General features: G+C 44.0%; 2 protein-coding genes across 3 annotated transcripts; both read right to left on the reverse strand.

Annotated features, from left to right (window-relative positions):
* Positions 1-231: 231 nt before the first annotated feature.
* On the reverse strand, positions 232-13618 carry slc17a9b (solute carrier family 17 member 9b). Of its 2 annotated transcripts, XM_052056695.1 has the most exons (13): positions 13049-13617; positions 11263-11460; positions 11011-11150; positions 9974-10073; positions 9764-9894; positions 9549-9645; positions 7579-7675; positions 7026-7113; positions 6908-6942; positions 6689-6804; positions 1249-1304; positions 1123-1152; positions 232-610 (listed from the first exon to the last, which is right to left on the reverse strand). In XM_052056695.1, the coding sequence occupies exons 1-13, from the start codon at positions 13177-13179 to the stop codon at positions 432-434; spliced, it is 1398 nt and encodes a 465-aa protein (XP_051912655.1). In that variant the 5' UTR covers positions 13180-13617; the 3' UTR covers positions 232-431. The 2 variants fall into 2 exon arrangements, with proteins under 2 accessions (XP_051912655.1, XP_051912663.1); XM_052056703.1 differs by lacking the exons at positions 232-610; positions 1123-1152; positions 1249-1304 and adding an exon at positions 6264-6593 and having other exon boundaries at positions 13049-13618.
* Positions 13619-14476: 858 nt separating this feature from the next.
* LOC127595246 (glucose-induced degradation protein 8-B homolog) lies at positions 14477-23064 on the reverse strand. Its single transcript, XM_052056846.1, has 5 exons — positions 22907-23064; positions 22494-22622; positions 22207-22403; positions 20694-20891; positions 14477-15217 (listed from the first exon to the last, which is right to left on the reverse strand). Exons 1-5 carry the CDS (start codon positions 22932-22934, stop codon positions 15044-15046), a joined length of 726 nt encoding a protein of 241 aa, XP_051912806.1. The 5' UTR covers positions 22935-23064; the 3' UTR covers positions 14477-15043.
* Between the last annotated feature and the right edge of the window lie 1831 nt (positions 23065-24895).

Genomic DNA, 24895 nt, shown 5'->3' on the forward strand with positions numbered 1-24895 from the left:
AATCTGAGGCACAATATGGGGTGGGAGACGACTGATAGTTTCACAGATCATGATTACCAGGTACTCCTGTCTAACGACTGTCTTAATAAACATGACAGAAAGTGATTTCTTGTAGAGCATTGCAAACTCCCCTTTCTCATTAAAACATGGAGCTACACTTCAGTTACCACAGTGTGCTTTTTGTTCATCCTGAAAACCTTCCCCAACGATTAGCCTCCCTTATCAGTTCCCTGACACCACGCTGGTCTTTTTGTGATTTGAGTTTGTGTATTTTAGTGCGCAACAAAACACAGACTTCTTTCTGTGTGCTTTGTGCACATGTTGTACATGTGAGAGAAAGAGAGCGAGAGAGAAAGAAAGGGTGACAGACCTCCCATGCAGACAATGCAGCTGCTCAAAGGCACAATCACGTCCAGTCTGGGACAAAGTATTCAAATATGGATATGGTGATGGCGTATCTTGCTGGGGTCCACATCGACGCGGCGGGCCTCGGCGAAGGCCAAAAAGATGCACAGGCCGAGCAGATTGACGACAGTGATGAGCCCGAACATGGACGCCCATGATCCCGTGGTCTCGATGAGATAGCCCGAGAAATACACCATCAGGACTCCTGCGCGCGCGCTCGCACACACGCGCGCACGCACACGCACACACACACACACACACACACACACACACACACACACACACACACACACACACACACACACACACACACACACACACACACACACACACACACACACACACACACACACACACACACACACACACACATACACACAATGCTAGATTAGGTTAAAGAGATGAAAGGTATGTGTGATAGCGTCATGTTGCCGCTGAGGAAAATGTCACAGTTCACTGCAACTCCCCCACAGGACCAATGTCTGTCATTCTGTGTCGTCCATTATTCATCTGTCGTACACGCCATGATGCTGCTTTCTTGATGAAATAAACATGACACTCAGGAGGCGACGCCACTAACAGCGCGTGAGCTCAAAGTCATCATTTTGAGTGGTGGATTAATTATTTGACCAAAGTGTGTGTTATAAAGTGAAAAACAAAATCTGGAGGAAAGACTGATGTTGTTTTGCCCACTGTTGTCAAGTGAAAGAAACGCACCTGAGAACGCGCCGCATGTGTTCATAACACCTGTCAAAAAAATACAAACACATGGGACATGTTACACTTTACAAAAATATGGTCCTCTTGTGGTGGGTTTTCATCCAAATATTGTTTTTCACTCACCAAACAAGGCCCCTGCACAAGATGGAGCGAGATCTTGAACGTTTACCGATACACCACTGTGAAGCAAAAGTGTCATTAGCTCACCTCATTCAGTTGATCAGTGTCAAATATGAGCAACAATCAGATGGGAAAGACAAAATGAGATCCGTTCAATATAAAAATGAATAAAAGACAAAAGGGAGACAATTATGAATGCTGGTTGAGACCAAAGTATCAGTTCCACTGCTCCGACCTCTGCTTGGACCAGATCAGAACTGAGGTTTTTTTTAAATTAGCAGGAACGATTTTCACACATTTTGTTCCCTGACGAATCCCTTACAAATAGCAGAAGTAAAATATAAAGCCTGTATTTGTAGGGAAGACAACCGTTGAACCATGACTCTTTGAGAGATGGAATAAGAATAAAAGAAGACAGGCTCATGCTTTGTTTCTTCCCTTCCTGTCCGGTATGCCAATTGAAGTTGCGACACTGTACACCAGTGACAATACTGAAATGACCAGGTGAAATCCTAAATGCCAGATGTGATGTTACACAAAAAACAACCTCTATGACGGCATCCTATGTTCGAAATACATGCGGTTATAGTTTTACTTGGAACACAAATGTATTTTGTGGTTCCAACATTACCTGTACACTCAAAAGGTCAACTTGAAAAAAATAAAATAAACATCATTTTGCATAGCTCCCAAATGAAACAGCAGGCACATGGCCATGTTTTTATCAAGTTGTGAATTGGAATGCAAAAGAAAATACATATTTCCAGTTCGATGAACACAGCGGACTGGTGGAAGCTCTAGACCAGGGGGCGGCAACCCAAAATGTTGAAAGAGCCATATTGGAACAAAAACCAAATAGATTTGCCGCTGCAAAAAATTAAAAGCCTTATATAAGGCTTATCATGAAGACAACACATGCTGTATGTATTTATACATGTATCTGGGCAACAGGAGGATGCCAGCTAAGTTAAAAGCTATGATGGACAGTCCCTCCCACCCCTGCCTGCCCACCCTGACAGCACTGGGTAGCTCCTTCAGCCAGAGACACTTACACCCCCGCTGCAAGAAGGAGAGATACCGCCGCTCATTCCTACCGACTGCTGTCAGGCTGCTAAATAAAATACGTGAAAAACCAGTAACAATTGTAAATAGGTAAATAGCATAGCCACATTTTACCAGTTGCATATATGCTTTATATATATATATATATATGTATGTACACAGTTATCCCTCGCTACTTCGCGGTTCGTTTATTGCGGGTGCAGTGCATCGCGGATTTTTTCAAACATATTTAAAAAAAAACATTTTTTTTACATATACATGGAGTACAGTACTGTGTATGTTGCTTTATGTGACTCGCTGTTGTTTTGCAGCTTCTCACGGACCATTTGCGGACTTAAAAAAAATATATATATATATATATATATTTTTTTTTAAACCGGTTTATGTTAATTGGACGCTACTTCACGGATTTTCGTTTATTGCGGGTGGTTTTTGTCCCCATTAACCGCGATAAACAAGGGATTACTGTATATACATAAATGTATATCTATATTGATATTTATATTGCACTTATATTGAACTGTCATTACATTTATTTTCGTGCTTTCAAACGTTTGGTTTCTTCTTTCTACCCCCCAAATATGCTGCTGTAGACTGTAAATTTCCCCAGAGTGGGACAAATAAAGGCTATCTTAATCTTAACTATATTAGCCTACCATGGATATGACTAAGTTGGCTATGAATACACAATGAGCCTTCATGATGATTATTTTTTTTCCCTGCAGTGCATCCTGTAGAGCTGGGGTGCCCAACCTTTTTTGACCAAAGATCTACTTTTCGATCAACCAGTCTCCCGGGATCGACCCGTTACCGCATACGCACGCCCTGACACACGCGTGCCACAATGAGCAACAGCCACAACGGCCCCCTAAGATGATTGAGGCACGGGACGCACTCTTGCAGCGTGTTAACTATCGTAGCTCACGTGTACCATTTAAAAATGCTCCTCTCGGCCCTCCACATTCACATTCTTTGCCAGTACCATCTGTGAATTGTACATGAAACGCTGTTTGGTTGTTGTTTTCTTTTTAACAACTGCCACCTGCCTGGAATCCCGTCCTGCAAATAGAAACGTGTGCTGCGGGCAAATCTTCATTGACCGAAATATTGAAATGTAATATTTATTGTCCTCATTTTTACAGCATTGGAAAACATTAAGAATGTTTGTGTCATGTTTGTCCTCCTACAGAAACCATATGAAAACAATTTCAATAATAAAACATTTCCCTCCCCCATCTTTTTCCATTTTCAAAAATTTTTTAAAAAGCTCCAAGCAGCCACGAGGGCGGCGCGAAAGAGCCGTATGCAGCTCCAGATCCGCGGGTTGCCGACCCCCGCTCGAAACAGTGTGACCTTGGGTGGAGTTTATAACACTCCCTTATGTACACACATGTAAACACACGCACTTAAGGTTGCATTTTGTGCACTCCGTGGCAATTTTATGTATGTTTACGTAAACAACTTAAACCTCAGTCCTTGAAAGTGCCCAACCTTTTTTGACCTAAGATCGACTTTTCAAACAGTCAACCTTCCGTGATCGAACATTTTCGGGGGAGCTGAAAAATCCAGGCCACTGTCTCAGCTCAGCTTCATAACTGAAGGAGTAAGGATTAAAAAAAAAAAACTAATTCGACTGCACTTAAAACAACTGAACCACACTTTAAAATGTACTGTGCTGGAGTTAAAAAAAATGTTAAAAATCGATTCTTCAAAGTCCACCTCCGGCTTGTTGCACAGCTTATTATCAGAAATTGACATACTTGGTCTAGGTCCACTTTCGAAGTGATGCCTCTGCATCTCTGGCCAGACAGAATTAAAGCATTCGCCCCGCTAAGGCTGCTTGGACGGTGATACCGTGACGTGACCTCCTGGCTGCTGACTGGTGGCGAACACGGTGTTCCTGGCGGTATTAACGGGGGTGGGCACGTAACTTCTTGGGTGCCTGGACAGCGACCGTCTGCGACAAGGAGCCCTTTGTCTAGTTGGTAAGAAGCTAATGTCGTTCGGCTAGCGCTGACTATTTAGCAGCCAAGCTGCAATGTTGTTCGGCATGGGAGCTGGCAGAAACTACCACAATTTCCGGGCTATAAGCCGCTACTTTTGTCACACACTTTCAACCCTGCGGCTTATATAATGAAGCGGCCTGTTTAAAGATTTTTCCAACGGCCGCCAGGGAGCGCTCGAGCAGAAAGGATAACTGAGACGCTATCACAGTGGTCCTTAACTAGAAATGGTGTCGGTCCACTTTTTAAAAAATTTTTTATAAGACCAAGGTCCGGTCCCATGCACGGCGGTCATGGGGAGCAGGGCTATATGCCCATTTAGTATGTTCAAGCCAAGCTTATACAAATCAACACTCCTCACAACCAACCAATAATGGGGTCCATGAAAATAACAATTATTCACGTTGCCAGTACATAGCAAATAATGAGAAGTATTGTTTTGAGGCACAGGAACTCTTATTTTGTTAAGTTGTGCCTGCTTAATAATAGAAATAGCCCTTTTAGGGAAATAAGACATTTTTACTTTTACTTTGTTAAATAGTAGTTGTCTTTTTTTCCCTTAATTTAACAAAAACAAAACAAAATACTAATTTTACCAAAATAAATACTAAACCTGAAAACAAAAACATCCTTTTCATTTGTACAATTCCCCGTTTCACATCCCCTCTGAAATGACTTAAAAATATATCAGAAGAGGAGTTAAGAACCATTTTAAATACTGACACAAGGGAGCACAGGAATGTGCAGTGCTGTTCTTCCACAATAGGTGAATGCAAAGTCTGAGGCATGCAAATATTATTTGAGGAAGGCCATTGTGATGTTCATTTACCGTGTGGCGGTGTTCTGCTATTAAACAGCTGCAAAGATCCCCGGGTAGACGGAAGCAGAACTGCACACAATCGAAACCTCCCGCGATTCGTTTTGTCTAATTGTCTGTGTGCGGCTCTCCTGGTCTGAAGCTGTGAGCACACTGTGGCGTCGCGCATGCGTCTGTTTCCTGACACAATCATCCATTTTGAATGCGTGTGTATTGGGATAGATGCGTGCTGACACTTATGTATGGGGACACCTTCAGTTCAGAGGAGCCAATCAGCGCATCGTTAACGCCGACATGCCCTGCTCAGCCAGGGTCTCCAGTGAGTCAAACATTATACACAAAAAGTCGCGCTGCCGCGGTCCTCTGCATTACATCTGTTAATGCACGCAAAGAATACAACGGATAATTTTAACAAGCAATCGCGGTAATGCGCAGATTATAGTCCACAAATATAAAATGTATAACGTAAAGATCACTTTATAAATTATTATTTTATACAATTTGCCGCGGGTCCGGACAGAGGAGGTCGGCGGTCCGGTCGTGGATCGCGGTCCGCCAATTTTGGAAGAGGGCGCTATCACATGTCACAGTGAAAACAACCAGCCATGAGAGAGCGCACTTCACCTGTGTTTTTAGATGGACTGAAATCCGAAAGCGGTGTGGCTGGGTCTATGACAGACTTGACCGAACGCAAAATAATTTTTATGAAGGCTTTGTTCCCGACTGAACATAGAAAATGCAGAGCATGAATAAAATAAACGACTGCGATATGTCAAATGTACCTAACAAATAGAAAAGTATACAAAAATAGACAACAGTCGTGGCTTGTGAGCACTTTCTGGCATTTTGTATGTGCCCGAAACGCGCGGAAAACGACTAATCTCCCCTGCCTCACGGCTGTTCACACGACCTACCGTGCAACACCGTTCAAACTCCTAAACGACGATACTTTACTCTTAATATTAGCCGGGTTACAATGCCGATTGCAGATACAGTACATCAAGTCTGAATGAGCACAGCTCAGCATTCTTCTCACTTCACTTCATGGTCCAAGTCTCAGGAGATTTCCCAAGAGATTATCCAACGCTCCTTTTAAAGTGACAGTGACAGTGAAGAATGGTTAACAGAGTGTTACGGCAAGAGTGTTTTTTTTGATCATATGAAAACAAAGCATTACTCCACAGGGAACGGTGCCTTTTTTTTTTAACCAGCCGTGTGAGTACTGTTTTACTACCGTCATGATTTATAGGCACTATTTAGAAAGAAGACGTAAGATTAAGTTATTAAACGTTGAAACCTCTTTCTGTGTACCGTCTTTTTTGCCAATACCTCATGCGGCTTATAGACAGGTGCGGCTTGTGTGTGTACAAAATGTTTTTTCCTTTCAAAATGCAGTGGGTGTGTCTTATAATCAGGCGGGCTCTATAGTCCGTAAATTACGGTAATATCCATGGCTGCCTGCCTGCCTATAGGGAGTCAAACAAAACTTTAGGGAGCGCTAAAATTTGGAAATCAGCGTGTTGACACACAAAACTAAAATGTGCAAGCAGAATGACAATACCTGTGACTGAAGGTGGTGAGTCCCATTGTGGCCGACACAAACATTACAGCCCAGGAGAATGTGGTGTTTCCGCACAGAAGCAGGGTAAACACACTAGAAACCCCCATCGAAAAAAACTAGCGAGAGGCAAACGCAGAGAAAAAAAACAGATGAACCCAACATTTTACGTATGGACCATGTTTCAAGGACCAGGATATTTGCAGAGTGAATCTTCTCTACCTGCATCAACTTCCTCACCGAGGCCGTGTCAAATCCTGTTGGGATGACATTTTGACAACCGCATGAGTGAAACGACTCCATTTGAAAGCAGCGATGCGCGCAGAGTTGACTTTTGTACCTTGACTTATGAGGTGGTCAGACAGGTAGCCACTAAAGAGTGAAGAGGGGATTGCCACCAGCCAAGGAATGACATTGAACACCCAACCCTGGAGGGAGAAAATATAAATTCACCACCAAAATGCATTGGGATATTTTTGGTCAGGTTTTAAAATGTGTGCTTCCGGTGTACTAATTTCCTCATTACATTTCAACTACAGAGGAAAATTTGTCTACATACAAAATATGTTTACAGCTTCAATCATATGCTTTTGCATTATTTTGCATACGCTTCCTCCACCCCTGCAGTCCATGACAAGGAGGGACGTGTAACCATTGTAACGTGTAACCATTGTAAGTATTTGTTGTAGTAATTTCACCATATTATGATGGACAAGCACAGAAGAACATTGTGTAAAGACCAACCAGAACAAGTAATCAAATCCTCGGCTTTATGTATATTTAACGACATAATCCCGTTCGGAACAAAAGGTAGGGTCTGTTCTTGATTCTGAGAGCTTCACAACAAGTATGTTTTCATTCTTTTTGTCTCCTCCTGGAATGGATCAAGTTACCTTAGCATCGGGGAATGTGTCTTTAAAGAAGGTTGGCAGCCATGACAACAAAGTGAAGAATGTGCTTGATGTGCAAAGGTGAGTAATGATCACGGCGCTGGTCAGAGGATAAAGCAGAGCAGAGAAACATACAAAATCAATGGGAAGAAGCATTGGTACCACATGATGTAGACACACGCACACACAAACAGTGCAATTATGGATCTTTTTTTGGTTGTTGTTTTCAAAGCCAAACTTTCTGTGCTATAGGTTTCCAGTTAGGGTCACTTCCTTCCTGTCATAAAATGTAACCATTAACAATTACACTGGTAAACACATTTTTTTGATCAAACGTTTTCTGAATCTGCCCTTGTTTTTTTCACTAGCACATCAGTGTCAAAAACATGGTTTATCCATCCATCCATTTTCTGATCCACTTATCCTACCAAGGTTTGCGGGCGTACTAGAGCCTATCCCACCTGTCTTTGGGCACTAGGCAAGGGACACACTGAACCGGTTGCCAGCCAATCGCAGGGCACACACAGACGAACAAATGTCCACGCTCGCTCACACACACACACACACACACACACACACACACACACACACACACACACACACACACACACACACACACACACACACACACACACACACACACCTAGGGACAATTTAGAGTGTTCCATTGAACTGTCATGCATGTTTTTGGAATGCATGTTTTTGGAATGAGGAAACCAGAGTAGCTGGAGAAAACCCACACAGACAAGAACACATACCTGTCAACATGTACGTTTTCCCCCTATTTGATACGTTTCATTTCAAATCATGTATGGCGTATGAAAACTTTTATACGGGGAAGCCCCCCCCCCAAAAAAACAATTGTGAAACGATCTCACAAAGACCATTTTGGCTCAAATCCAGATCGTCTCACCTGCTGGTAGCCAACGACAATGCCGTCGTCGATTGCTACTATTGTTATGGCAAACCAGCAAAAGTAATCTTCAATCGTATATGTTGTTTCATCGCTGCATACGGTCGGATTGATAAAGCATAATGTGAGCATGCGCGGTAAGCCGTTGTACGGGTTTTTGTTGCTTTGTAAGGGGAATCGTAATCATTTATAAGGGCAGCTATTAGCCGAGGTTTACAGGTATGAGAACATGAAAACTCCACACAGGAAGGCAGGAAGCCGGAATCGAACCCTGCACCTCTGCACTGTGAGGCCGACGCACTAACCAGTCGAACACCGTGCCGGCCCAAAGATACGTTTAGGGACACATAAAGGCATTTCTCATTCAAGTTTGCTGTTGAACAGTATTATCTGATCTGTTAATCGTCTGGCACACCATGAAGTTAATCAGACGGGAGAGAAATTGCTTGAAAATTGAAAAAAAAAAACGTACAAATAATGCGGTGTTTGAAAACGGTCTTGACTAAGAGAGTCCTGTGAATCAATTCAACAATGTTGTTGGTTTGCATTTTAAAATAAGAACCCCATAAAATCTGACAAGGATTGGTAATCTGCACTAATTTAGTTCATTTTAGATTTTCAATTTCTTTCAATTTGGCTGCCAATTTTGGATATTAACTGAAAGAAAACTGTAGCATTCTATCAGAAAAAAATCATCACTAAAGCATTGATGTCATTGGGACCGTGATTAAAAATGAGTTTTTTCCTTATAAGATAAGATAAGATATCCTTTATTCGTCCCACACTGGGGAAATTTACAATTTATCTCATGAAATGGAGCATATGATTCGTATTCCATCATTAAAACATGAGGTGAGACATTAGTTCATCATCAGAAACTTGAAAAGGTCTAAGCTTCTGACTGGTGACCCCAACCAGATGAAGATTTTAAGAGGAGGAAGTTCCTGCCTTTCAGGTGCCGAACCCAACTTAGCCGTTGACTCTGAAAGACGGACCAAGCTGGCAGTAGTTCACCTTGAACATATATTCTCTCGACATGATCTCTTTCTCATGTTCTCACCAGACTGCCGGTTGTTTGAAGAGCCATAACCAATGCCTTTTGGTCAATTTGGACTGTGGAACACCATTTCCCAAGGACTCCAGAGTGATGATTGGCCCTGCGAGTACAAGAGAAAACCGGCAGGTTTTCATATGAGGGGACATTGAACTCATTTCAACAGATAGGAAAGGACACCAGACACCATAGATAAGACAACAAAAAAATGCCTCACTTGCCTTCTCCTCTGAGTAAGTATTTCCACATGCAGTAGGCCCACATTACTGCCAGCAGACCCGACACATAGAAGACGCTCTCCCAACCGTACAGGTCCAGCATAAGGGAACCAGCCCCTCCGATCACAAGGGTGCTGCCAAATGTCACACAGGGGCACGGGTTTTGACGGCCCCCTCTGCTCGACATATGCATTTACGTGAGACATGACTCACCCCAGGTAGGAGCCGCTGCCCACGGTGCTCATGAGGAAGCCTCGCTCACTCTCCAGCACCTTCTGAGAGCACAGGCTTGCCAAAGAAGGGTAATGAACACCTGCAATCAATAGGACACAAACAATCCCACAAAGAAAAATTGAATCAGAAGCCTAATCGAGACAAGATGCACATTGTGTTTGATATTGTAATTGGAGCTTCGAAAGAGAGATCGAGTGTACCACATCTTCACTGAGGTATGCAAACTCCACCGTAACTCTACATGACTTGTGCAATATCATCAGAGAAAATGCTTAGTTCTTAATTTTCTTCCCAGCATATTCTGATTATGCAACTCATCTTCACTTTACTCGCAATAGCTGTAGCTGTAGGCAAAACAAAATGGTAGTAACCGCTTAAGACAATGCTAAATAAGAAAACAAAAATGTCTCAGATCAAATACCATATCTCTCTTCGCACTGGAATACTGGAGGTGCAGAGTTCCATTCCGTCTTGTTTGGAGCAGTTACTAGGCGACTAGAGGAGCACGATAGACGTCTCCTTTAACCGCAACGTTGGGATCGCTGCGTAAATGACATCACGTTGGCGAAAACTGAGTTTGCTAAGTAAACGGGCTACTGTTGTTTTCTAACAGCCGAGCGTTCATCAGTTGGCAAGTAAAAAAAGAGATTGATCAGTCCAATCCTCCGGTTCCATTTTGTCGGACCTCTCACTTCACTTGACTTTCTTGCGCTCAAAAATATAAAAGTACAAGTATAAGAATAAATAAATACAAGAATAAAAGACACCACTGGACATGTTTTAAGAATGGTGATACGACAAGCCCAGCAGAAAGTTCAATTAATGATTGCCTACATTAAGGCAAAACCCATGGTTGGGTGAGTGGCACCTTGAAGAGACACGAGTGACCATATAAGGCAATATAGAAAGGGAGGAAGTTTTTTGCATGTTGAAGCATTCTGGTACCCCCGGTTGTCCGAACTAAAACAATCTCAATGACCATTGGGGTGTCATATTACGTAATCAAGCTAGTTTACCTTGTAAAAGGCCCATCAGGAAGCGGGCCAGCGTCATTGAGAAGATTGGCTGGGAGCAAAAATGAGCCAGGATGGGAGTGAAGGCTGTCATGGAGCCCCAGGCAGCAGCAGAGAGCAGGAGTACTTTTTCTCCTCCCACCCTTGAGCACATAGTCAAGTACTGCATGAGCATCAACTTGTAACTGTGACTTTATTGTGTGAGCCATCATTCATTTGAATGGGATTCATATGTCAACAAATGATGACACTCACCGGTCACTGACGTAACCGCCAAACACTTGTGTGAAGCAGTAACCCCAGAAGAAGCTGCCCAGAACCATGCCAGACTCCTTCTTGCTCCAGTTGAACTTCTCCGCCATGCTGACCGCACAGATGGGCATCGCCACCCGGGCACAGTAGAGGAGGCACGTACCAAGCAGGAGCACCACTGTCCACACCCTTGCCACCGGCCTGCACAGGAAGGATTGCTCAGTTTAAAAACAGCACATTTCATTGAGGTGCCGTGAATGCATCATCACGACAGTAGAACACGTGACATGGGATCAACGGCGCGTGTAATTTGCTTGTATCGAAAAGAAATTGTTTGCTTGATAATCCTGCTGCTCAACTATTACCGGGATCATGACTCTGACTCTGGCTTAGGGGTTGGAAGTATGGGCTCAAAAAATAAATATCTTGATATTTTTTTCATAAAACTCAATAATTCATTTGACAATATTCTTTCAAAAATACTCTCTCATTTGTGGAGAGAGTTAAGTCAAGTCAACAGAGAGAGGAGGAAATCTGCTTTGTTCCTGTGGTGAGTGACGTGAACAGAACTTGTTTCAGCGGAAATTACATGCATCTGCGTCACGAGATTCGTGGGTTGCCATTTATACAGAGTTCTTCGAATGCGGGAGCAACTGTGTCCGCTCATACGTGTAAACAGGGTTATCCCGAATGTTTCAGGAACCAACATTTTCATTTAAACCCGAATACTGACTGCATGCATACGTAGCCGCTGGCTTCCTGTCAGCCAAAGAATCAACTTGAAAATAGTTCTGCTGGTTTAAAAAGCACTGAATGATCTGGGGCCTGAATATATTTCTGATTTGCTGATCCCTGAAAATGCACCCTGACCTCTCAGGTTATCTGAAATAGGTCTGTTATCTATTCCCAAGGTCAGAACTAAACATATGTTTGTTTTTTTGTTTGTTTTTCACCCCATATACAGTCATACTTATTAAAAAATAAAATATTTCCATATAAGCAGAACATTTTTGAGCCTGAATATGTGGAACAAATTTACAGAGAACTACAGGTCTGCTCCAACTCTTAAGTTTATCAAGTCAGACTTCTGTTTGACGCCGACTTGAATGAATCCTTGCACACACTGTTTTATTTTCTGAATTCCTTATAGCTGCAATGTGATATCATTCTCATGTCCACTTTATAATCAACTGTTATAGTTGTGTGTTGATGCTTTTAATGTTTTATATAAAGCACTTTGAGTCGGCAGAATGTAAAATGTGCTCTGCAAATAAACTTGCCTCCTCTTATGTAAAATACATGCCATGCCTTATCTTACCAAAGTTGTGAAACAATTTACAAGGTACCCGTGGAAAATGTCCAATTCCACTAAATTGATCCTAAAATTATCTATTTGAACTTTGTTTTGAGTAAATTGAGACAATATCTTGTATGCAGTATTTTTTGTAACATTTTTGTTTGGTGGTGCGCCAAGAGATTTTTTTAATGGAAAAAAAAATCAAGGTTGGAAAGCGTAATTTAAATCAAAGCATCATCTTCAGCTACAGTCGTCTACACAGTCCAAACACAGAAGAGGCATATTAGGTAAGCGAGCGTCTCCTTCCAAGTCAGTTAACTACAGTTAGGAGCAAACATTAACAACTCATCAGCCCTTAAGTACTATTGCGTGCCATTTAATTCAAAGTGGAACCATGTGTTTCTTGATTTAACTTTCGAGTTAACATTGGGAACTAGCTTGATGGGTCACAGTAAACATTCGACTCTGTAATTGTTTATGCGTAAACGTTACCTTGACCAATTGTTGTTTTCGGCCCACTTCCTATGGCATCCAGGGACTCCAGTCTTGTCGGACGGATGGTTCTCTTTGTGACTGAGCAAATCTGGACCATAGTTCTTGCCATGTTTTTGAATCAGTGCCATTCAACGCGCTGTCTGTTAGCGGCAGCCTCGACCGTCGACTTCAATTTCTTCCCGGCAGTGCAGACAGGAAGACACGGCGGACTTCTGACGTTCGGCCACACATATCTCGCCTTGAAAAAAGCTCCAGGAACCGCCGACAGGATACTGAGCGAAGGAGTCCGTTTCTCCGATGCCCTGCCGAGGAGAAATCCACGTGTCAGTTCTTACCTCTGCACGTCTTTGTGTGGTCGGTAGAGGGCGCACAACCAGGAAGTGATTCCTAACGAAAACAAAATTCCGATCACAGGTCTGTGGGCAATTCAAAACTGGGAGGAAGTCAGCTCGTGCAGATTCTTTCTTTCTGGTGCACTTCAACTTTGCAAGTTGTCTTCACGGGGGCACTTGGGCCTAAGAGCCGCTGCGGATGCGCTCATGCGAAGGATGCTACGGGGCAGCATGTGTGTAATGAGTTGAGATTGACTCCCTGAACACACAGAAGCAGCCCGAGGGTATGTGCTGCTGCATTCGCAATAGTGGGAAATCGAGTTTATCTCACTCGGATTGTCCCATTTTCGACCTCAAGGCGTCGAGGCGAATGTAAACACCAAATATGTCTGATTCACAACACATAATTTCCGTTATGTATATAAATGAATGAATCTATTTTCTTCCAAGCACTTCAACAATTTCACAAAATAATAATGCAGGGAGATAACGGCACATCTTCACCCAGTCAATACAAAAAGTTATTTCGAATAACTAATTTAATGTAACAATCAATCAACAAATACAGCTACATACCTGTTTAAAATATTGCAAATTATGTCTTGACATTCACGGTCTGTGTTTCCATGGGGGTCGCTATTGTCAAGTGACGTCCACTGAAGTACAGTATACTTATAAAGCCAGGTTATTGTGTAGTTTTTATTTTTTTCACCTAAAAATATTTCTAAAGCGAAATTGAAAAGGCTTGATATAGATATACAGTACTGTTTGTAATACAGTCGCAGGGCACATAGAAATAGACAAACAACCATTCACACCCACATCATCGGTGAGTGAGAACAGATCCCACCTTGCCCACGCACAAGTCAGGCGCCAGTACCACTACACGATCTACACCGGCAGAAGATACAATTAACCTATGTATCCATTCTGTAAGCGAATTATACTTTTTGTGGTGTTTGGTGGCTTGTCGCAAGGTTTTCCCAGTGTAAAATATATACCTTAGCTATAGTAAGTGTTGGGTACCTTTCTGAGTCTCCTTATCAGAATTTGGTTAGTTCATTCCTTGTTATCGAACACTCCAAGCTTTGGGAAAATTGTAAAACTTGCATTTATTGCAAAATGAAATAACAGCGAATGAAAGCACAGCAGATATAGTAAAAGAGCAGCTTAATTCACTCATGTACATCATAGCATCCGTGTGTCTTTGTGTCTGCAGGTGCCTGAACCTTTTCAGCCATTAACAAGAAAGTTACAGTCAAACAAGCATTTAGAAACATACCCGTGTCTCATTGCTGACATGTGCAAGCTTTTTTTTGAGGACATGCACACACAGCCAATCATTTTCACTGGAAGCATAATCACACAGACTGACAACCTAATTTAGGCTTTATTCACCTTCCAATACCAACTTTCCCTGCCAAAAGACAGAAAAAAACTAGTGTACATGTAAATATGAAACAAAAAAAATACTGATTTCATTCCGTATATCTACATGATAACACCAAATAAAACAACATATTCCATTGAGTGAGAGGTCATTTTAAAATAGCATCAGTCCAGTTCAACATAAAAGGGGAAACTTTTGGTGGACAAAGATGATATCTCATTTCGTTGGGATACAAATAGATATCGGAAATGTGTCCATTTTACTCTTTCATTATTTTGGCTCCTCGATGGTCCCCTTACTGAGGTCTGTCATTTTGGGATACTTAACTTTCTTTTGATCAAGTTCATTTTGAGCCCATAGCAGCAACTTCAAGAGCTTGGCCAACTTGGGGGTTGACTCGCGATTTTCATAGTCGAGCACAGATTGATTCACTTCGCTCCACACCTGAAAGATAGACAAATAATCTTATTTCCCTGATATTTACTTCGTTACAATTAGGGCTGGGCGATATGGACTAAATTTTAATCACTGTGCAAAGACAAAGTTGTAATTCTAATTTTGTATGTTGCAAGTTTAACAAGTGTAAAACTATCATAAGGTATTGCTGAAAATGACAGTCCCTTTGCAAAGCTAAATTGATTGAGGGGGGAAAAAACAATTTAAAAAAAGCAGAATGAGAATTCAGTTATAAAATAAAAGTTAAAACTCAGCCCTCTGTGTACAAACCAATACAATCAAACAAATTGTTTTTTTTATTCTACAAATACTGAACTTAATATGCGATTACACTTTTGACCTTGTAGGCTTCTTTTGGGTGCCTTCCCAGTATTTCCATCCAAGTTTAGAACAAATAGAGCTTTGTTTGTTTATTGCTTTCGTCGGTCACCATTTGGACTACAAATACGTGAAGCATGTTTATTGATGGGGAGTGCATGGACAAATGCACAAGTGTGGCATGCATATCGATGTCCTGAAATGGTTTATTAGTGGGAAAAAAAAAAGCATCTGCAGCCTGAGTGCAAGTTCACAGTGGTTGGCGTCTGCACGATTTGGAAACTATAGACGATTGAAAAGGTGGGCGACTTAACTACATTAGCTAAGTTAATGCGCAATTTGGATTTTTGGGTGAAATCCTTTTTTTTTTCTGTGCAAGTGTTCATATTACATGTTAAATGCGACCTCAGTCTGTCTGGTGTGTGAACCAAATGTGACCCAAAAGTGACCTGCCTGTGCAGAAGAGACGTCACTCACAACATAGTGTTTATGGAAGTAAATGTGATCCAGTGTGTTGGGCCTCACCTTTTTATATAATATCATACCTACAGAGGGGCAATGTGAGGGGATGTATCAATTTTTGGGGGAGACGAGGCAAGGCTTTTTCAATCTCTGGAGACATCTACCGTATTTTCATGACTATAAGGCGCCATTAAAAGTTATTAATTTTTTAAAATTAAAAGCAATTAAATTTTCTCCAAAATGGACAGGACGCCTTATGATGTGGAGCGTCTTTTGTATGCGCTGAGTTCCGAATTCTGACTGACAGCCGACACGTTGTTTATATAGAGAAAAGGCGGAAGTGACTGTAACCAGGCATGCGGGAAAAAAGTCGGCCAATCAGGGAAGGGTGGGCATATGTGGGGAGAGCGAGAGCGAGAGCGAGAGCGAGAGCGAGAGCGAGAGCGAGAGCGAGAGCGAGAGCGAGAGCGAGAGCGAGAGAGAGAGAGAGAGAGAGAGAGAGAGAGAGAGAGAGAGAGAGAGAGAGAGAGAGAGAGAGAGAGAGAGAGAGAGAGAGAGAGAGAACAGGCATGCTGGGGAGCAGTCCGCCAATGAGTGAAGGGTGGGCGTGTAAGTGGACGCTAAAGGGACGTCGCAAGCAGGTACCAACACCTGTATAGAGTGTGGCAATGTGCATTGTTGCAAAACAACTCCGGTTTTGGTTTCTAAGAACGGCCGAAAATAAATTTGACAGAGACACGCCTATGAAGCTCAGTTCAAACTTCAAGCCATCGGTTATGCTTTTGGCATGCGTGCCCAACCGCTGGACATCGGCATCACCCCTCTGGAGCCAGGCCTGGAGGTGGGGCTCGTTGGCAGGCGCCTGGTGGCCGGGCTTACACCCATGGGGCCCGGCTGGGCACAGCCCGAAGCGGCAACGTGGGTCCCCCTTCCCATGGGCTCACCACCCATGAGAGGGGCCAAAGGGGTCGGGTGCAATGTGAGCTGGGCGGCAGCCAAAGGCGGGGACCCTGGCGGTCCGTTCCTCGGCTACAGAAGCTAGCTCTTGGGACATGGAATGTCACCTCTCTGGCAGGGAAGGAGCCTGAGCTGGTGTGTGAGGCAGAGAATTTCCGACTGGATATAGTCGGACTTGCCTCCACACACAGCCTGGGTTCTGGTACCAGTTCTCTCGAGAGGGGTTGGACTCTCTTCCACTCTGGAGTTGCTTACGGTGAGAGGCGCAGAGCAGGTGTGGGCATACTCATTGCCCCCCGGCTCAGTGCCTGTACATTGGGGTTCACACCGGTAGACGAGAGGGTTGCCTCCCTCCGCCTTCGGGTGGGTGGACGGGTCCTGACTGTTGTTTGTGCATATGCACCAAACAGCAGCTCAGCATATCCACCCTTTTTGGAGTCCTTGGAGGGTGTGCTGGAGAGTACTCCTGCTGGGGACTCCCTTGTTCTGCTGGGGGACTTCAATGCTCACGTGGGCAATGACAGTGATACCTGGAGGGGCGTGATTGGGAGGAACGGCCCCCCCGATCAGAACCCGAGTGGTGTTTTGTTATTGGACTTCTGTGCTCGTCACGGATTGTCCATAACGAACACCTTGTTCAAACATAAGGGTGTCCATATGTGCACTTGGCACCAGGACACCCTAGGCCGCAGTTCGATGATCGACTTTGTAGTTGTATCATCGGATTTGCGGCCGCATGTTCTGGACACTCGGGTGAAGAGAGGGGCGGAGCTGTCAACTGATCACCACCTGGTGGTGAGTAGGCTCCGATGGTGGGGGAAGATGCCGGTCCGTCCTGGCAGACCCAAACGTATAGTGAGGGTTTGTTGGGAGTGTCCAGAGGCAGCTGACGGGTATCGACTGGCCAAGCGGACCGCGGCTTCGGTGGTCTCCGAGGCCAAAACCCGAGCGTGGGAAGAGTTCGGTGAGGCCATGGAAGCCGACTTCCGGACGCCTTCGAGGAAATTCTGGTCCACCATCCGACGTCTCAGGAGGGGGAAGCAGTGCACCACTAACACTGTGTACAGTGGGGATGGGGCGCTGCTGACTTCGACTCGGGACGTTATGAACCGGTGGGCAGAGTACTTCGAAGACCTCCTCAACTCCACCAACACGCCTTCCTTGGAGGAAGCAGAGCCTGGGGACTCTGAGGTGGGCTCTCCTATCTCTGTGGTTGAAGTCACCGATGTGGTTAAAAAGCTCCTCGGTGGCAAGGCCCCGGGGGTGGATGAGATCCGCCCGGAGTTCCTCAAGGCTCTGGATGTTGTGGGGCTGTCCTGGTTGACACGCCTCTGCAACATCGCGTGGTCAACAGGGAGAGTGCCTCTGGATTGGCAGACCGGGGTGGTAGTCCCTCTTTTTAAAAAGGGGGACCGGAGGGTGTGTTCCAACTACAGAGGGATCACACTCCTCAGCCTCACTGGTAAGGTCTATTCAGGGGTGCTGGAGAGGAGGGTCCGTCAGGAAGTTGAGCCTCAGATTGAGGAGGAGCAGTGTGGTTTTCGTCCCGGCCGTGGAACAGTGGACCAGCTCTACACCCTTAGCAGGGTCCTTGAGGGTATGTGGGAATTCGCCCAACCAGTGTACATGTGTTTTGTGGACTTGGAGAAGGCGTTTGACCGTGTCCCTCGGGGAGTGCTGTGGGGGGTGCTTCGTGGGTATAGGGTACCGAACCCCCTTATACGGGCTGTTCGGTCACTATACCACCGATGTCAGAGTTTGGTTCGCATTGCCGGCAGTAAGTCGGAATCGTTTCCAGTGGGGGTAGGACTCCGCCAAGGCTGCCCTTTGTCGCCGATTCTGTTCATAAACTTTATGGACAGAATTTCTAGGCGCAGCCGAAGCGTTGAGGGGGTCCGTTTTGGGGGCCTCAGTATTACATCCCTGCTTTTTGCAGCTGTTGTGGTGCTGTTGGCTCCTTCAAACGGGGCTCTCCAATTCTCACTGGAGCGTTTCGCAGCCGAGTGTGAAGCGGTTGGGATGAAAATCAGCACCTCCAAATCTGAAACCATGGTCCTTCGTCGGAAAAGGGTGGAGTGCCCCCTCCGGGTCGGGGGGGGAGATCTTGCCCCAAGTGGAGGAGTTTAAGTATCTTGGGGTCTTGTTCACGAGTGAGGGCAGGAGGGAGCAAGAGATCGACAGGCGGATCGGTACAGCGTCTGCTGTCTGCTGCTCCTCACCTGAGCGCCTCCCTGGTGAGGTGTTCCGGGCATGTCCCACCGGGAGGAGACCCCGAAGAAGACCCAGGACACGCTGGAGGGACTATGTCACCCAGCTTGCCTGGGAACGACTCGGGATCCCCCGGGGAGAGCTGGAAGAAGTAGCTAGGGAGAGGGAAGTCTGGGCTTCCCCGCTAAAGCTGTTGCCCCCGCGACCCGGCCCCGGATAAGCGGTAGATAATGGATGGATGGATGCATCATTTCTGCGGAGCCACATAGCAATGAGAGTGACTCTGACAACGAGAGGGAACGCGGTGTTTTTGATGGATTACGGTACTTGCACAATTGTTCAATTCTTTCTACACACACATGCGCTGCCACCATGTTTCGCTCTGTTCTTTACTTTCAAATGTGGGAAAGCTTCACACGAGAGAAATGTTGACTTTGCTGTTGCTGCTTCTTCTTTCCGCTCGGCAATGCGTAGCAACTCACACTTTAGCATGTGATGCGTTCAATGACAACTGGGATGTGCAGTCCTCTTCTTCTGATACAGAGGATGAGGACTTTGATGGATTTCTTGGTGATGATTGATCGAAAAACGTGAGAACATTGTACGATTGCTAAATAAAATAAACCCGAACTCAGTTCTGCTTTCGTTGCCTTTTTAAAAATGTGTTTTAGCGTGTATCCGTATATCTTGGCATGCTACCGTATGCTTCAAGCTAACGTGTTAGCGTGCGCGCATGCATGCCATATGTTTAAGCTGGCGTATGTTTTACCACTGTAAAACTGCTCCCATTAATACCGTGCGGTTTGTCTGTGTAAAATACAGAAATGGCACCCATTAATGAGACTGCGCCCAACCGTACGGTGCGTCGAATGGTCGTGAAAATACGGTACTTAAAATGAGATCACATCATTGCCACGCATAAAAAGCGAAAAAAAAAAAGCCTGTGTGGCTGAATTATTACCATCACCATAAATGTCCACTTTATGTGGCAGGTTTCAAGTGGGATTACAGTTAAATATAAAGTCAACATTGTTACTCATAATAACTTTGCAGATGCACAAAAAACTGAGATTTCCCCCCCGGAAGCACTGTTTGCCACCCGCGCGGAGCCCATTTGGGGCTTTGGATGATGAATAAGTTGTTTATATGTGACCTGGGTGTACAAACTAAGGTCGCATTGTAAAATAATTTTATATGTATCTGACCTAGGACCACAAATGAAAGTGGCCCAGGTTAGATTTGAAATCAATCGGAATTGAGGCATTCAGTCTACCATCAAGAAAATCAGATACAGGTCAAATATGGGCAATAAATCCCATCTGAATTGCATCTGCCTGCAGTGTGAACCTCGCCATTGTCTAATAGAATGCCTGTGTTGGTGGGAGCATTAAATCGTATGCACAAGCACCAACGCGACCAGATGACATTCTTACTCACAGGTGCCAAAAAAAAAGTGTGCGTGTGTGTGTGTGTGGGGGGGGGGGGGGGGGGGGGTTATGCTTTTATATTTGAAAGTTACCTTTTGTCTCTGCATCATATTGAGCAGGTCTCCAAAAGGTGACTCCTCTGGATTATCAAATGCCAGCAGTGCAAGCGTCCTCTCCATCTCAGTCAGACATTCTCGACTCTCCTCTCCCTGCTCTGCTAACTGGGACTGGGCAAATTCAAGGGCAGCTTCCGTTTCCCTCAAGCGAATTAGCTCAATAAGATGCTGCTGCTGCAAACAACAAATTAAAAATATGCAAACATGAATCAAAACAACAATTGTGAAGATGTCTGCTGAATGACACAAATATTATTTGTGGAATTTTGAAAACAGATGCATCTGAGGCTTAGGGAAGATGTCAACAACAGACCACAATACTTAAACACAGAAAGAAAAAAAGCGGTGGAAGTATCAATAAAGAAGAAACCGAGTTGTTGTAACAGGCTGTTGACTCAAAGGCACTTCTTAGAGCTCACACTGCAATGTGTAAAATTATCACAGTTGATAAAACTGACTCCTCCTCTAAATTGCCCATAAACTGGATGCAAGTCAGGACACAACAATCAACAACCGCTTCGAGACGTTGGCGGGAGTTTGGTTGGAAAAATATTATGAGGTTTTTTATAACCCCAGAGATGACCGGGAAATATAAACAAGGGCAGAGTGAGTGCTGGCGGTTATATGGACAGGACAGATCAGTAGATCATGCACACATATTTTGGAAATGTCAAAGGCTGAAAGGCTATTGGGAAGAGGTTTGGAGATAACTGAAAAAGATAATCAGTTATGAAATACCAAAGACCGGCTTAGTGATGTATCTGGGCGATATAAATCAAGGTAATGTATTACCGAGAGACGAGTACTTGGTAAAAGTGTTGCTGGTAGCCAGCAAGAAGGCCATAACAAGAACATGGTTGAAAACTGACCCGCCAACAAAGAACCTGTGGCTGGAAATAGTGGGAGAAATATTTGAGTTGGAAAGATTCACATACATATTAAGGGTCCAAGTAGGGAAGTTTAAAACGAGATGGGAAAAATGGGAGGAGTACAAAAACAAATGAATGAGGGAATGACACCACAAATCGGGATAGGTCACTATAGATTACGGATATAAATCCAACATGAGGGACACCTGTTATTGTTGATCACAACATTCTACTATTTTTAGTTGTAGGGTTTTTTTCTTCTTTTTTTCCCCCAAATAGTTTTGTATGTCATTTGTTGTTTCCTATGTTGAAGGGCCGTTACAGCCATGCATGGACGTTGTAGTGGAAACTAAACACGGGTGGAAATGAACGACGTCCTCTGTATTCATATGTTCAGATTTGTATGGTCCTATGTGTGGTTGAATTAATAAAAATGCTAGTTACAAAAAAAAAAACTGGAGGCAAGTGTGAATGGTGTTTTTTTCTATTTGGGCCCTGGAATTTGCTGGCAGCCAGTCCAACATATACAACTGCCTCTTGACCAAGTCCTACGAGTTGGGCTCTGGCTCAACCCAATGAAGACAAGTGGTAGAGATTGTTTTTTAAATGGATGAAATTACCTGCAAGTGAAAGTAAAGGTAGCGATTAGTATCCAGCAGTTCCGGATGCAGACTGTTGATCAGCGCAATGGCATCCTGGATCTGCCCCTTCAGAATCATTTCTCTAATCTTTATTCTCTCGTCAAGGGATTCCAAGTCCACACTTGGCTCAATCCCAGACTCCATTCTGAACTTCTCCGCCGCCTCCTTGAAGCCCTCTGTTGCCAAAAAAAAAAAAAAAAAGATGCCATGTTCTCTGCTTTTGTTTTGCGTTCTAGGTTCATGGAAATTCATTTTGATTACCGCACCTGTCACCAAATAGTTCATAATAAGTCTGTTCATATCAGCTCGCTGAATGTGGACATTGTTGAGTTTATCCATCCATTCGTCCCTCGTGATGTCGTCTGGTTTCTCTGCATAACTCATGATGATAAAGCCTTAAATACAGGGAATACAAGTGGTCTGAGGTAACAGTCTGAAGCAAAATATTATTATTTTAAACGATAACCCCGTCGTTTTAACAGTAACAGCACCGGAAATGTACAGTCAGGCCTATGATAAAAACACAACAATGAAGCCTGGCTACAGCATAGCACCAAGTACAAACTAAATTAATTCGCTTCGTGGGCTCAAAACAAACCAGAACCCTCTGGAACGGGTGTCCACCCATAGCGCAGACCAACAATTATTTCGTTCCCGGATAAAAAGGCATTGACAATACCTTCAAACGAGTCGCTTCTGTTCAGCATTAGCAACTTTCCACTAGGATTCAACGACGGAAGCTTCTTCTTCTCCTTCTTCTTCTTCTGCCTCTGCCCGAGCTGTTTATTAGGTGCGCCTAGGACAGCACATCACTGCACCCCCTAGCTTTGACTTTCAGTTACTGCGACAGGACGAAACCAATCTGAACAAAAGTACCCACATTCTGGATTTAAAGCAGAAGTAGATATTCATTCATTCATTCATTTTCCGAACCGCTTAATCCTCGCTAGGGATCCCAGCTGTCTTCAGGCAGTAGGCGGGTGACACCCTGAGTCGGTTGCCGGCCAATCGCAGGGCACACGGAGACGAACACAAACCCACGCCCACACTCACACTTAGGGACAATTTAGAGCAGGGGTGTCCAAACTTTTTGCCAAGGGGGCCAGATTTTATGTGGTAAAATGTCGGTGGGCCGACCTTGGCTGACATTCTTTACATTGAACAACAATATTGTTCAACAAATTTTAGTAAGCCAGTCTGTTTCACATTTCCATTTTTATTTTAATTTCAACAATCTTAAGAATTTCTTTTGGTTCATTTGAAACAGGTATCTCACATGCAACTGCTCATTCACTTGACTTTTTCTTAAACAGAAGTCTCCTGAGTGCAAATTGATTGATTTGAAACATAAGATGTATCACCATGACTTTTCAATAGTCACAAAACCTTTGACTCGAACAACAGGGAAATGAACAAGCAATACACATATCCACAACTGCAAGGATCATTTGAAATATGACATATCAGTCAATATAAACACGGAGTGATGTCTTGTTAACTCGTGAGTGATGCCCTCTAGTGTCTAAATGCTATTACTCATTTAGTGAATGCTATTACTCATTTAGCCACTAGAGGGAAGCAGTACTCTATGAAACATCACTCACCAGTCTACGAGACCTCAGTCAATGCAACACGTGTTCCATTGATTTTTCCACTGATTTTATGACAGGGGCCGAGGGCCGGATGAAATTCGACCGCGGGCCGGATTTGGCCCGCGGGCCGGACTTTGGACATGAATGATTTAGCGTGTTCAATCAGCCTTCCATGCGATTCTTTGCAATGTGGGAGGAAACCAGAGTATCCGGAGAAAACCCACGCAGGCCCAGGGAGAATATGCAAAATCCACTTAGGGAGGCCAGAGCTGGAATCGAACCAGGTACCTCTGCACTGTGAAGTCGACGTGCAAACCAAATATCGCACGCCGGTAGTCCGGGCCGCCCGCAGAAGTAGATATTTGCATTAAAAAGGTCGCTAATAAAGTCATAAGCACTGATTCGACTCTTCTACTTAAATAATAGGAAGTACTCTGAAATGTATTTAAATTCAAAGTAAAAAAGTGCAAACACATTTTTACTGTCAACATACAACACCTGTTCTGATCATTTGATTGGCACAGTGGCGGCCTGAGTTTGAATGGCCCGTGCTAACCCCACATCCCCTGCCCAGGCCCCATCAACAATACCCACCAGAAGAAGCAACACTGCACTGAATGAGGCGGCAGTATAACAAGACAATACCAATCTTTGGACGCGGAGGACATGGATAAGAGTCCCGCTACACGCAAAAATGTGGATGATGATGCTTGGGTTCTCCTGTGATTGGCAGTTTTTCAATGAGCAAATTGTGCATCGTTCTAGGAAACTGAAGGTTGCACTTTCTCTCTAGAATGCCAAACTAGGAAATAACATGCAGTAATTTTCCACCTAATAGTATGACAAGAGAAATCTATGCAGGTACTTGGTATATCCCGTTAATAAATTTGTAATGGATGTTGGCGGTTACATGGTCATTTTTTTATGACAACACCAGTCAATAAATGTTTATCCATCAACCCATCCATAACAATAATAAACATAATGGGCAGCACGGTTAATCACCTGGTTAGCACATCCGTCTCACAGTGCAGAGGTGAGGGGTTCGATTCATGATTCCAGCCTTCCTGTGTGGA

Source organism: Hippocampus zosterae, chromosome 2 (assembly GCF_025434085.1).
Source record: "Hippocampus zosterae strain Florida chromosome 2, ASM2543408v3, whole genome shotgun sequence".
Classification (NCBI taxonomy): Eukaryota; Metazoa; Chordata; class Actinopteri; order Syngnathiformes; family Syngnathidae; genus Hippocampus; species Hippocampus zosterae.

Excerpts from the sequence above, each read along its gene's own strand:
- slc17a9b (XM_052056695.1), bottom strand. The coding sequence starts at position 13,179 with ATGGCACTGATTCAAAAACATGGCAAGAACTATGGTCCAGATTTGCTC. Across the intron at positions 7,114-7,578 it reads ACACATTCCCCGATGCTAAG|GGTTGGGTGTTCAATGTCAT; the intron begins GTAACTTGATCC and ends TTCTCCCTCCAG. Across the intron at positions 611-1,122 it reads CACATGCGGCGCGTTCTCAG|GAGTCCTGATGGTGTATTTC; the intron begins GTGCGTTTCTTT and ends GCGCGCGCGCAG.
- LOC127595246 (XM_052056846.1), bottom strand. The coding sequence starts at position 22,934 with ATGCTGAACAGAAGCGACTCGTTTGAAG. Across the intron at positions 22,623-22,906 it reads CAGAAGCGACTCGTTTGAAG|GCTTTATCATCATGAGTTAT; the intron begins GTATTGTCAATG and ends CCTGTATTTAAG. Across the intron at positions 15,218-20,693 it reads ATATGATGCAGAGACAAAAG|GTGTGGAGCGAAGTGAATCA; the intron begins GTAACTTTCAAA and ends TCTATCTTTCAG.